Here is a 12588-nt window from a genome sequence, read left to right as displayed (position 1 = left end):
AGTTTTCTAACAGTTATAGCTATGTACAAAGGTTTCTGTTTTCAAATTAACCAAATAGGTATACACTTGTATTTAAAAAAATAATAAATTTACAAAAATTATTACTATTTAATAAATTATTAGATTTTAATAAATAGTAATAAAAATTTTAAGTAAAATGTTCTATTAAAATATATTACACTGATACGAAATTAGCTATGAGCATTAAATTTCTGTACTAATAAGGTAATAAACAAACTTAAACTAAAAAAAATTTTAATAGCAAAAAATACTTTTTAACTAATTTGAATAAAATTAAATTAATAATTTATCTTTAAGTCTTTTGGGATTATTTCTTGAAATTTGTTTGAAAAAGATGTTTAATATTATATCAATTAACGAAGAACAATTATTTTTAAGTATGTCTTTTGAAACTTATTTTTCCTTGTTTTTTTAATCATTTAGGCCTTACTTTTTCATACATAAAAGATTGCGGTTTATTTTTATCTGGTATCGTTAATTTTTTTCGGTTAAATTCAAATTGCTCCAAAGCGAACTCATACAATTCGTTCTCCATTTTCCAGATCTTAGAACCCATAATTTTTTCAACGGTTTCTTGAGTTGGTTCTATTTTTGACGTCGTTTGTCGTAAGTGTGATTTATTTGAATTCAAATAATGTTCGGTGAAACCTTTGAATATTCTGAAAAGCAAAAAAGGTAAAGATTAAAAACAACTCTACTAATTTTCAGTCTCACTGAACTGTACGTATAAAAATACAAAGTTGTTCAAAATAATAGCATGTCAAAGTGGCCCCTCTAGTTAATAATATTGCATACTTACGTATATATTACTTTTTAAATTAGTTAATAACTTACCTCGGTAACGATTTTTCAAGTAAATCAATAAACGACTCCATTTCTTCCGTAACGCCTACTAAGAAATATTCATTGACTAAATTATGTTTTGCTTGATTTAAAGCCCATTCGCTTCCTGGTTCCCTGTTTCGTTAATATAACTAAAACATATTAAATTTCTAAATAACGTAGTAAAAACATACATACCAACACTCAGATGCATGGCCACAAAAAAATGGAATTTGCAGCCACATATTTTTTGGATCACAGTCTGGTTGCTTTAGTTTAACACATTCATCAAAAGTCTGAAATTAATTTTAGTATATCTAGTTGGTTATTGAAGAAACACATTAATTATCATGTATACAATTTTGTTTCCAGCTTTTTTTCTCACTAAGTTTGGTCTATAATTATCCCCGTAACGTAGAAAATAATAATATGAAACAAGTCTATCAAGTGGTTTACGAATTAAGTTTAGGTAAATTGGTTTGGTGATAGTTTGGAATCTAAAATTTTTATTATGTTTAAAGTGATTTTTATGAGAATTTTCAACATTTAACTTAGAAAAATCGAGATAAGCCATATGACCGTGATAGAATGCAGGTTTCATTGCTTTCCAACTTGTTACATTTTTAACAAATTTTATCTGAAAATTTATTAATTTCAAACTTGCCTTATCCTACATTTTTATAATTTAAAAAAAGCATACTTGATTTGGAAGTGATAACACATGCATATTCGCTGTCACATTGATATGTAGAACATGAAATTTATTTTTTTTACACAAATCTAAAACAAATTCAAAATACACAAATATGGTCAAATTGTGTTCATTGTTAAACAAGGGTTTTGCAATAAAAACTCACCATAAGCAATATTTACAAAGGAAGTAGAACCAGTTTTTGGTACACGATTATATAGCACTACAAGATCTTCATTAGAGTCTATTATATTTGTAACATCTGTTATTTTATTTTGCTTGGCTATAAAATAATGAGCCTTTTATATTTTTTTCATTATTGTATGTGCCATAAACTTACCTTCATGTAATAAGGCGTTAGGTTTTATTTCCGAATACAAAAGAATATAATATGTTATCAAAACAAAAATTACTAAAATAAACAACAAAAGTAGCTGCCGAGTTTGCAACATTTTTAACTTCTTGTATTCCATTTATTATATTCAACATTTTATATCATTTTTTATAGATTAATTTTATTCAAAAAAATTAGATAATTTTTAAAAATAGTTCCCAAATAAATAAAATTTTGAAAATAATTTTTAGTAAAAATGCTTGATATTTCGAAATATACAATATACATAAGTCAAAGTAAAGTGCAAAAGTAACTGACAGCAAAACAAGTTTTATTGTCAAAAATTCAATATATAGTATTACCATTGTTGTGTTGTGTTCCAGACCCGGGAATCATTTAAATTATTGCTGCCTAATGGAAGCCCGCTGGCCGTTTACGACTCGATTGAGAATTTTTTGGGCCCTTCGCAGATACAAAATATTTCAAAACAGACTAAGACACCCAGTAAAAAAACAAGCCACTTTACCTATTGTGAAAATGAAGATAAATAAAATGTTATTTTAAAAAACACCAATTCTTATTTTGTTTTTTTACGATTTTGTTCTTTTTTCTCTTATAAAATATTCATATTGATTTTTCCATCTTATACATATGTATAATCATTTTTAATTGTTTTTTGTTACTTAATCAAAGTGAACTATTGCATTGAGAAGATTTAAATTTGCTTGGCCCTTCAAAATTTAATGATGAAAGTTCCTCTCTGATTATATAAAATAGACAACACTTCTTTATATAGTTAGAGAAGGTTTAAGTATATTCAAATAAGCATAAACATACATATTAAATAGTTTTCCAAATCGGAAAAAACGAGTTTTGATACTATAAATGTTTGACGATTTATACTAAACTTACATTTTTAAATACAATCAGCCAAAAATGAGATCATAAATTCTGTGTTTTAATTTTAATTTGTTAAAAAAATTGTTATTGTATATGTATGTGAACCCTGTATGACATCAAAATTTCTCTCACGGCAAATAATAGAAATTTATCTATTTTCATCAGATTTTTTAGAAGAAACAGTAGATTGTGCTAAATGACTGCAATAAATTTTGCTAGATATTTTTTAATACATTATTGTACAACACAAAGAAGTGTATTATGTAGTGAACTTTTTATTGACTGTAATTTGTAAAGCATTATGAGCTGTTCACATTTTTGAAACACTGCGGCAATGCCAGTCGCATGAAGTATCGAAATAATATTCAATCAACTGATTTATGGGATTTCTCGAATTCGCCTAAATGGTATAAAATTATTTCGAGCGAAATGTCAAAATTAGGCGAATAAAAATTGTATGTAGCTAGAAGTAATTTTTAAAACTTTGTAATGATTTTCAGTTGATAGTTTATATTATTTTCGGACTTTAGGGTGGAATAGTAAAATAAATTTTAATTTTTAAATATCTATAAGGTAAACGTAATTAAAAAAAAGATTTTTAAAATAAATAATATCTAGTATAACAAAATTAATCGGCACTCGATGAAAACGCACTTTCATTTATTTCTTTAAGAAAAAATTTTAAGATATCTATTCAACATAAAATTATTTAAAAAATGTTTTTATTTTTATAACCTACATTCATTTTTTTCCTTTTTCAATAACTTCGAATGTCATTTTCTCAAAGCTCGATACGATTTTCAGGTATCTAGGACATTCAGGTGTTGGCAAGCCATGATGCTATGTCGGTGAATATTCGAATAAGTCATTCGCTTCGAATACATATTCACTTTGCGAACCATAACAAATCTTTTAAGTAATGTAGGTTATATCGCTGTGACATGCAACGCCGTCGCAGAATTTAAAAAAATTGAATATTTGTCGTTGCAACATGTGATAAAGATTTAATGACAAACGTTGAGACGAAATAAAAGTTGCGAGAAAAACTGTCATTATATTATTATTTCAAAAGAAAAATTAAAAAAAATACAAAGCGATTTAAAAAACTAAGAAGGACGACATTTCTGCGACATTTTGTACGACTCTAGCTGTCGCAAGGAAAGAACATTGTTATTTGTTCCTGAGTTGTTCACTTTATTCTTATAATATGTGTAATCACACAAATATCATTCAACATAGTACATAAATAAAGTAAAGATCGAATAAACATTAGATCACGTTATTTTACAGATGGTAGCACTTTTGCAATATGAGCTTCCGGTTCATAAAAATAAATACATATGTTTCAAAATTACTTGGAAAACTCGTAGTAGATAAAGCCAGAAGTAAAATAAAAGGATATTTTATTTATAACATACATAAGGGCTCAATAATTTTATTTAATTATTTGCACTATTATTAAATTTTTTTGAACTAAATAAAAAATTTTTGACTAATTTATTAACTGTACAATTTACAAAGATTAAAGAATTTTTTAAGTAAAGTAGATATAAAATGTCTGCGGTAGTGCGTGTTAAACGTCGTATCAATGAAGAGCCACTTACAGCATTTGTATTAAATTGCAAAAAGAGAAAAATAGAAAATGGTGAAGAAATAAATGTAGGGAATGTATATGAATTGAAAGAAGAGGTATCTACTGTACTGAAATTTGCAGGAACCGTAGAATGTCAAGTATGTAGCTAATGTTATAAAAAAAAGTTTTAAGTATGGTATTAAATTATTAATTTTTAGGATGAACCAGTTACTTCACAAATTAATCGCATAACTAAAGATGATGCCAAAATACTAACATCGAAACAAAGAAAGCCCTTAAATCAAACAGAGAAAATGAGACAAGAAATGAAAGATCATATGCATGAAAGCCGCTTCAAAATTGTTAACTGCTACCGTGCTGTCAAAGATTCTAGTGACGGAAACGGCGAACAAGGAGAAATCACTGTGGTCGATATTGAAAAAGATATGGTTCCTCATAATGATAGAGATAAAATCAAGACTGATTACAATGAACAAGCACCTTCTACATCGTTCCATCGTAGTTCTATAGCTGCCGATAATTCAAATTCATTAACAAATTTTAACTCTGAAAATGAACTGCCAGATAATTATGTGTATGATTTATATCTACCAGAAAATGATGAGCAACCTGCACATTTTGACCATATGGATAATTATAATATAAGGTTCGTTTGCTATACAACGAATAATTTTATTATTAGTAATCGATACATTTAATTCTTATTACAAATAAGCCTATATTATTTCTCTGAATTTTATGCGTATAGTATTAGAGAGAGTTAATTAAGTATTATGCTAATGTAGATATAATTTATAGACACAATGTTATAGATTTTTAGTTAAAAAATTTATAAATAGAAACATGACGTATTAAGTTCTTTAACATTAATTTTTTTTATTAGAATAAGTTCGAATTTTTTGAAAATAAAACTTGAAATTAAATAAATAAATAAAACCCAAAATATGAAATTAGTTTTATTCTTATTGTAGTTATATATTCTACTAAGTTTTATTTTCAAAAATTTCAGAAACTTAACCAACGTTGGGTTATATCAATTATACTTATCGCAAGTTTGCATTATACGGCTTTATTAATATTAATTGCTTGTGCTGCGTGAATATGTATATATGCATGTACATAAGTACATGAGTTGTACCTCAGTTCGTATATACCTAGTTCAGCATGTATTTACAGTTATTAAAAGTTTGGTTTTGAATACGATTTTGTATGCTTTTAAAACATACTCGTGATAATTCAGAAAAATTTTGTTTAGATATAGCAACAAAATATAATTTTTGACTAGAAATTACACATGCATATGAACATTTACGTAAGTTTTTTTTCATATTTTAGTGTTGGCTTTATTGATAATTTAGTATATGAGGAGACTTTTCGTGATATCACAGAAAACTCTGATTCAGACGACTCAAACTGTGAAGATTACTACAAAAATGATTATCCGGATTCTGAACACGACTCTCTTGGCAGTTCCATAGATGAAGAAAATATGAGGAAAGCTGTAGCACGTTGCAATATTAGTAATTGAATTTACCAAATTGCTAATTTAGGCAGAGTAAAATTTTTGCTCCATTTTTATAGATGATGAGTATAGCTTATCAAGCGACGATGAAGAATGCAAAAATGGTTTCGTCTACTCAATCGATTCTGAAGGAATAGGTTTTGAAGATGATTTAGATTACTGTGATGTTAATAGATATGGAGAAGCTTATGCAAGATATAAAGCAAGAATTTTAAAAAAAAATAAAAGTCACGATTATGATAGCGATTTAAGTGATAGTAATTATACTTCTGAATAAGATTACGAATAAATTAAAGCTTCAGAAGCATAAAAAATACCACTTACTTTCTGATAACAAAACTACTTTGACAGAATAAATTGAAGGAATGTCACCAAAGCACTTTCTAAATTTTATATTCTACAGGAAAATATAATATGGCGAATATATAAATATATACGTACAGGCATATGTATTCTATTGTTCATGGTCCAAAGTTTGTTTTTTTTTTTGCATTGAAAGCTTTTACCTTATCATTGCAGCTTTCTAAAAGGTTGTCAAAATAAGCAATATTTTTTAATACCTATTTAGTTTTTCTTTTATAACGAGGCAACGCCTTACATTTTTAATTTTCGGCATTATAATTATTTTCCATCAATTTTAAACTGCTGTTAAAAAAAATTAAAGTACTTTGGATTCAGTTACATACATATGACATTATAATAGTAATATTATACACTTCTTCTATATGTTTGTTGTGTATACATGTTTATGTATTTATTAAAAAGTTTGGTAAATTAATGTAATCAATCCACTGTAAGTATATCTGCATACATACATACATTATATGTTTATCCACACTTGCTCTTCTTTTGATTGAACAATATTCGATTTTGTTAATAAAGGTTAAAATTTAAAAAAGTTAGTAGAAATCTTTATATATACTTATGTATGTATTGCAAAATTTAAAACTTCGATATAAATCGAAGTTGTTAGTGAAACTTATGTACAAAATACATCTAAATATCTAATAATATAAAATATGCCCTTCGTCAACAATTTATATTACGAACATAATATTTACGCACTTTTATTAGTGTTGGAGAACTATCGATATATAGTACAATCGATATTTTCGATATATCTTCGCAAAACTATCGCGATATATCGATCAACTGTATTTAGAGGTATCAACAACTTACACAGGCATTGCAATGTGCATAAATTTGCCAATAAACAGGCAAGTTGAGATATTATGGAATATTAATAAAATTATTTTATACATTGAAAGGAAAGAAGGAATATTAAGAATATAATGAAACTCAATTCTAGCTTCATTTCACTTCACGTTTTCGGGAAATATTTGGAATGAAATGAGAAGGAAAATTTTTCAATTTTCACTGATGTAATAAATTAATGTGTATACATGTGAAAAAAAGATAGTTGTAAAAAGATAACATCGATAGCTCTCCACCTCTAGTACATACGAATGAAATGAGAAGGAAAATTTTTCAATTTTCACTGATGTAATAAATTAATGTGTATACATGTGAAAAAAAGATAGTTGTAAAAAGATAACATCGATAGCTCTCCACCTCTAGTACATACATATGTAGGAAAAAATTGAAACAAATGTGTAAAAGGGAAATAAAGTTGAGTTAACCCAGTGGTTTGTGATGCAGCGCTTTTCTCTTCAGGAAGTGAAAATACTGAAGCATTATTTAATAAAGCAAAATTTTTTTATAAAAAAGTTTTTTTATAGTTTCTAGTAAAGATCTGTTTGCATATGAAATTTCAGTGCATATCTTCAAAGTATCTTCGTTTGCATATCTTCAAAGGTCTAGATGTTTTGTAAACATGTCCATGGACAAACGGACGAATGACTGACATTAATAAGCACCTTTTTCAACATTTTTTTGCAAAAGTACTAAAAATAACTTAAAACACAAGTCATACATACTATCATAAAAGTACAAATTCTTATATATGTATTTGTATGTACGTTATGTACATTATGATTGTTTGTATTCTGATAAGGTTCCAAAATAAATAAACAAGAAAGAGTTTGCTAAAAATTTAATTTTAAATAAATATATTAAGATACTGGTGATCAATGAATTAACTTAAATGTATACTAGTTTTGGATAATTTGTAGAACATTATTTTTAAGTTAGATATGTTCTATAAAAATGTTGTGTATTTCTACAAAATTAAGACTTCAAGTTATAGTGGTATTTGATATAATGTCGGTAGGTAGATTAAATTGGATGGACCACATTGTCTTTTTTTTAGGTTAGAGTTATAACTTAACTTAAGTACATTAATAAAGTGTTCAATTGTTATTTCTTTAAGACTTTCAGATAGTGTGAAGAAGAAATTGTGATTCTTTTGAAAACGGTTTAAAATTAATTAAATTCTATACTTTACGTTTAAATCAACAGTATACTTGAAATGGAAAAAAATTCTGAGTGAGAAATAAAACCGTTGTTCTTTATATTGTTAAAAATAGTAATTTTTTTATTTGATTTCAGTATTTTAAACGATCTGAACATATTTCCAGAATTTAAGAGTGGCGAATTAAATGAATTCAGAAAATTATCGTCTTTTTGTTATAAGAAACTTAAGTTATTACTTCAAAGCGAAGACGAAATCCGATTTCAGGTTGATAAAATGATTTGTTATCAATAAAATACTTATTAAATTTTATTGCAGTATAAAATATGGAGTTTTATGGAAAAACATCCAATATTTCAACGAGAATCACTAGTTTTATCTATGGATGAACAAAGGCATATTGCAACCAAGCGTCAAATGGTACTGTGGAATGAAAAGATGTATTCAATTAAGGAGGTAATTCTTCGAAGTTGCTTTCGAAATTTAAAATTAAATATTTTAGCCAAATATAGAATTAATATTTTTAGCTAAATATAGAATTAAATATTTTACCGAAATAATAAAATAAATTTGAATAAATTCATCAATAAATAAATTCACAAAATTTTTCAAGTACATGGAAAACCCGAAATTATCAAGTGCTTTTACACAAGCGTTGTATGCTTATGATCCTAGTATGTCTGTGAAATATGGGCTTTGCTTTGGAATGTTTCCATCAGTATTAGTTACTTTGGGAAGTGACAGATTAATCAAATACGTTGAAAAAAATTTAAAAGGTGAAGTGTTGGGAGCATTCGCTTTAACAGAAATTTCTCATGGTACAAACGTACGTGGAATGAGAACGACTGCTACTTATGATAAGAACACTAAAGAATTTATTTTACATTCTCCGGACTTTCAAGCGGCAAAATGTTGGGTAATTTTTTTTTTCATTTTGTTATTAACATCTTTTCTTTATCTTTTAAAAATTTTCCTTAAGCATTTTTTTTCCTTTGAAAGGGGTAATAAATAGATATATGTACATTGATAATATACAGTAATTTAGTAAAGAGTACAATATATAGTACAGTGATTTAGTAAAGAGTACAATATATATCGTTATTTAGGGCATCAAAAATGGGTAAAATTTTTGTTTGGAACTAGTTTTCAAAACGAAACGGTTTCCGGGATACAGGGATTTTAACGAATTTTGACGAAATTTTCACTTGCTTTTTTGCTTATAACTTCCCTTCCGAAAAAGACAACGGTTTCAAATCAACAGTTTCTGAAAGAGCTAGTAAGGAGCTTATTAAAGCAATATATTACTTTATTTTTTATTTTATGTACTTTCAGAATACAACGCATTCGAACTTTGGAAAAAAACCAATTTTTTCCATTAATTTTTTATCCCCACAATTTTTTATTGCAGAATTTTGGCCACTTTCTTAAGCTTTAATTTAAGCCCTCAAAGGATAAAAAATATTATACGGTACAGGAGATATAGCATAAAAACCATTTCTTGTCAAGATTTTAAGGGCCCTAATAAAATGTAAAAAACCTTATTGAGATTGTTAAAAATAGCTAGAAAAATTATGTTTAGAATGGTAAAAAGAATAATTTAAACGAATTGTTAGCCAATACTTAAATCTATTTATTTTATTAAATGTGAAATTGATTTTTGTATAATATTTTTGCGGCTGAAAGGTCGGAAATTTAGGAAAAACCTGTACGCACGCTATAGTATACGCACAATTATATACTCAAGATGGTAAACACCATGGATTGCATTCATTTTTGGTACCAATACGTAATACTAAAACTCTAAATACACACCCGGGGATAGTAGTTGGGGATTTGGGAGAAAAAATTGGATTAAATGGAGTAGATAATGGGTACTTTTTAACTTATTTTTGCATACATACATAAGTAAGGTTTAAATACAGTTTTTTTATTGTTTCATTGTATACAGTTTTGTGATGTTCAATAACTACAAAATTCCAAAAGAAAATTTGTTATCAAAAACCGGCGATATTGATGAAAATGGTAATTTTTTTTCGAAATATTCAGATAGTCGAAAAAGATTTGGTGCTTCTTTAGGAGCACTTTCGTCTGGCCGTGTTGGTATTTGTGGTAACCAAATTTTTTTAAATTTCAAAACTTTGAGACAACGATGCTATTTTAGGTTTGGTAGCGGTTGGATACACTAAAGCTATAACTATAGCTATTCGCTACTCTGCTTGTAGAAGACAATTCGGGCCAAGTGATGAGGAGAAAGAGATTTCAATTATTGAATATCAATCTCAAGTAACATAGAGTACTGTAAAAAATTATTGAAAAGGAATACTAATTAATCGTTTTTTTAGCAATACCGCCTTCTGCCACATTTAGCAAATGTTTATGCAATACGGGTTTTTGCAGCATGGTTATCAAATGAGAATTTAGATATGCAGATTGCTTTAATTACAGGAGAAAGAGATGTATCAGATGTAGGTATGGAAATACATGCGTTATCTTCTGCTGCAAAAGCGGTTGTAGCTTGGCTCGCCCAAGATGGGATTCAAGAATGTCGAGAAGCTTGTGGTGGACATGGTTATTTAAGGCTTAGTTCGTTAGGAGAACTAAGAAACGACAATGATGCAAGTTGCACATATGAAGGAGCAAACAATGTATTAATTCAACAAGCTTCGAATTGGTTAATTAGTTTGCGAAAAAAATCGAAAGAAGAATTTAAAAATGTGTCACCTCTAAAATCAGCTGTTTTTGTTTCAAGCATGGACAATATATTAAAAAAAAAATGTACTTTTAAAAATGTTGATGAAGCTCTGTTTCCTGAAAGTAAGCGACAGTTTTTATTATTTGTAATTGAAGTAAATTTTTTAATTTTACAGATTTGATGTTCGTTCTAGACTGGTTAATTTCATGGCAATTAAATGTTACCGTAAGCAAGTGCAAGTGCCTGAAAGAAGAAGGAAAATCACCCTTTGAAATTCGAAATGAGTCGCAATCTTTTTACGCCGCAACTCTTGCTATTATATATGCACACGTAAAAAGTTTTTTTTTTTCTATATTATGTAATAATGAAGAATTTATATTAGAGAATGATTTTCTACGTATTCCATGAAAAAGTAAAAAATCTTAAAAATAGTCCAGAAAAATTGGTGCTTGAGAAAGTTTTATCATGCTTTGGAGCTAATATAATTTTGAAGCATTTGCATGTGCTATTTCAGGTAAATAAAAACAACTCAACTCTATATTGATATGATTTATATATTTATACATTTTTTATAAAAGCACCTAAAATTTAGAAGAGGTATGTAATATACCTGAAATATAATACTGAATCTAGCTCAAAACGTGATGAACATTGCCAAATTCAAACAAAGGCTTTTTGCCTAAATATAGATGAAATTGTAAATCTGTTTGCAAAAAAGACTATTAGTTCTATTTTTATCGTTTTTTAAAATTTACTACAACTGTTTAGTTCTATTTGCAATCTTTCAGTTTGGTACAGCATATAAGTTCTCAGTTTATTCAGGTAACGTCAATATTTTTCTATGCGTTAAATATATACATACATGAATTCAAAAATGTTCGCAATTGTTACAAATGTAAACATTCAAAAAAGTTTATAACTGCTACAGGCATAAAAATCAGGCAATGATCTTTATATTAACATACATATTTTGGTTACCGTTTTTATATTATTTTTATTGCATTTAGCATTCGTATAATTTACTCATTAAAGTATCTAATGTATTTTTTTTGTTAAAGGGCGAATTTTTTGAAAATGCGCAACAATCATATTTTTACCAAGAAGGCATTTTGAAATTGCTTTCAATTTTGAAAAAGGAATGTATTTCACTAGTTGATTCAATCGCTTTTCCGGATTTCATTACAAACTCAGCTTTAGGAATGAGTGATGGAAATGTAAATTTAAATAGCTTTAAAAAGCTCAAAGCTCAATGTTTTTTTTTTCAGATTTATCATTATTTGCAGCGTGCCATACTGACAACCCCGGGTTGCCTTGAACGGCCTAAGTGGTGGAAAGATATTGTTTTTAAAGATTATTTAAAACACAAATTGTAAAAGAAATATTTGTTTATTTTTTAAACTTTTTATACAAAAAGTAATCAACTTGTGCCTATTACTCCTGAAATTTAGAAATAGTTTGAAATTTTAAAATTTAGAATAATTTTTTTTTTTTTTAAATTACTAAAAGCGGTACCTTTAATACAAAAGTATATATGGTGGAGGAGGTGTAAAATGTATGAATAAGTTAATAAAAATTTGTAAACATAATCGACTCCCTGGACTTTTTATCATTTCAGATATTATTTTAAAACGCAAATACTAT

At 27.2% G+C, this 12588-nt stretch overlaps 3 protein-coding genes across 7 annotated transcripts; 2 read left to right on the top strand and 1 right to left on the bottom strand.

The window, feature by feature from the left end:
* Positions 1-31: 31 nt before the first annotated feature.
* Positions 32-2156, bottom strand: LOC129615936 (heparin sulfate O-sulfotransferase). Of its 2 annotated transcripts, XM_055531378.1 has the most exons (8): positions 1875-2153; positions 1701-1817; positions 1544-1623; positions 1395-1480; positions 1202-1340; positions 1042-1139; positions 856-978; positions 37-680 (listed from the first exon to the last, which is right to left on the bottom strand). In XM_055531378.1, the coding sequence occupies exons 1-8, from the start codon at positions 2005-2007 to the stop codon at positions 437-439; spliced, it is 1020 nt and encodes a 339-aa protein (XP_055387353.1). In that variant the 5' UTR covers positions 2008-2153; the 3' UTR covers positions 37-436. The 2 variants fall into 2 exon arrangements, with proteins under 2 accessions (XP_055387343.1, XP_055387353.1); XM_055531368.1 differs by having other exon boundaries at positions 32-680; positions 1202-1480; positions 1875-2156.
* Positions 2157-4055: 1899 nt separating this feature from the next.
* Positions 4056-6333, top strand: LOC129615247 (probable RNA polymerase II nuclear localization protein SLC7A6OS). The gene is made up of 4 exons (XM_055530373.1): positions 4056-4499; positions 4560-5008; positions 5698-5882; positions 5944-6333. Exons 1-4 carry the CDS (start codon positions 4323-4325, stop codon positions 6159-6161), a joined length of 1029 nt encoding a protein of 342 aa, XP_055386348.1. The 5' UTR covers positions 4056-4322; the 3' UTR covers positions 6162-6333.
* Positions 6334-6538: 205 nt separating this feature from the next.
* Positions 6539-12537, top strand: LOC129615228 (peroxisomal acyl-coenzyme A oxidase 3). Of its 4 annotated transcripts, none has more exons than XM_055530346.1 (13): positions 6539-6677; positions 8214-8329; positions 8393-8522; positions 8574-8711; positions 8869-9171; positions 9939-10126; positions 10204-10364; positions 10417-10538; positions 10598-11069; positions 11123-11277; positions 11330-11461; positions 12006-12161; positions 12213-12537. In XM_055530346.1, the coding sequence occupies exons 2-13, from the start codon at positions 8313-8315 to the stop codon at positions 12318-12320; spliced, it is 2082 nt and encodes a 693-aa protein (XP_055386321.1). In that variant the 5' UTR covers positions 6539-6677; positions 8214-8312; the 3' UTR covers positions 12321-12537. The 4 variants fall into 4 exon arrangements, with proteins under 4 accessions (XP_055386321.1, XP_055386331.1, XP_055386311.1 ...); XM_055530356.1 differs by lacking the exon at positions 6539-6677 and adding an exon at positions 7983-8110; XM_055530336.1 differs by lacking the exon at positions 6539-6677 and adding an exon at positions 7983-8153.
* The last annotated feature ends 51 nt before the right edge of the window (positions 12538-12588 follow it).

Source organism: Condylostylus longicornis, unplaced genomic scaffold (genome assembly GCF_029603195.1).
Source record: "Condylostylus longicornis isolate FDR11 unplaced genomic scaffold, ASM2960319v2 ptg000005l, whole genome shotgun sequence".
In the NCBI taxonomy this organism is placed as follows: Eukaryota; Metazoa; Arthropoda; class Insecta; order Diptera; family Dolichopodidae; genus Condylostylus; species Condylostylus longicornis.
The sequence above is the reverse complement of the archived record's forward strand: the minus strand, read 5'-3'. Positions and strand labels throughout refer to the sequence as shown.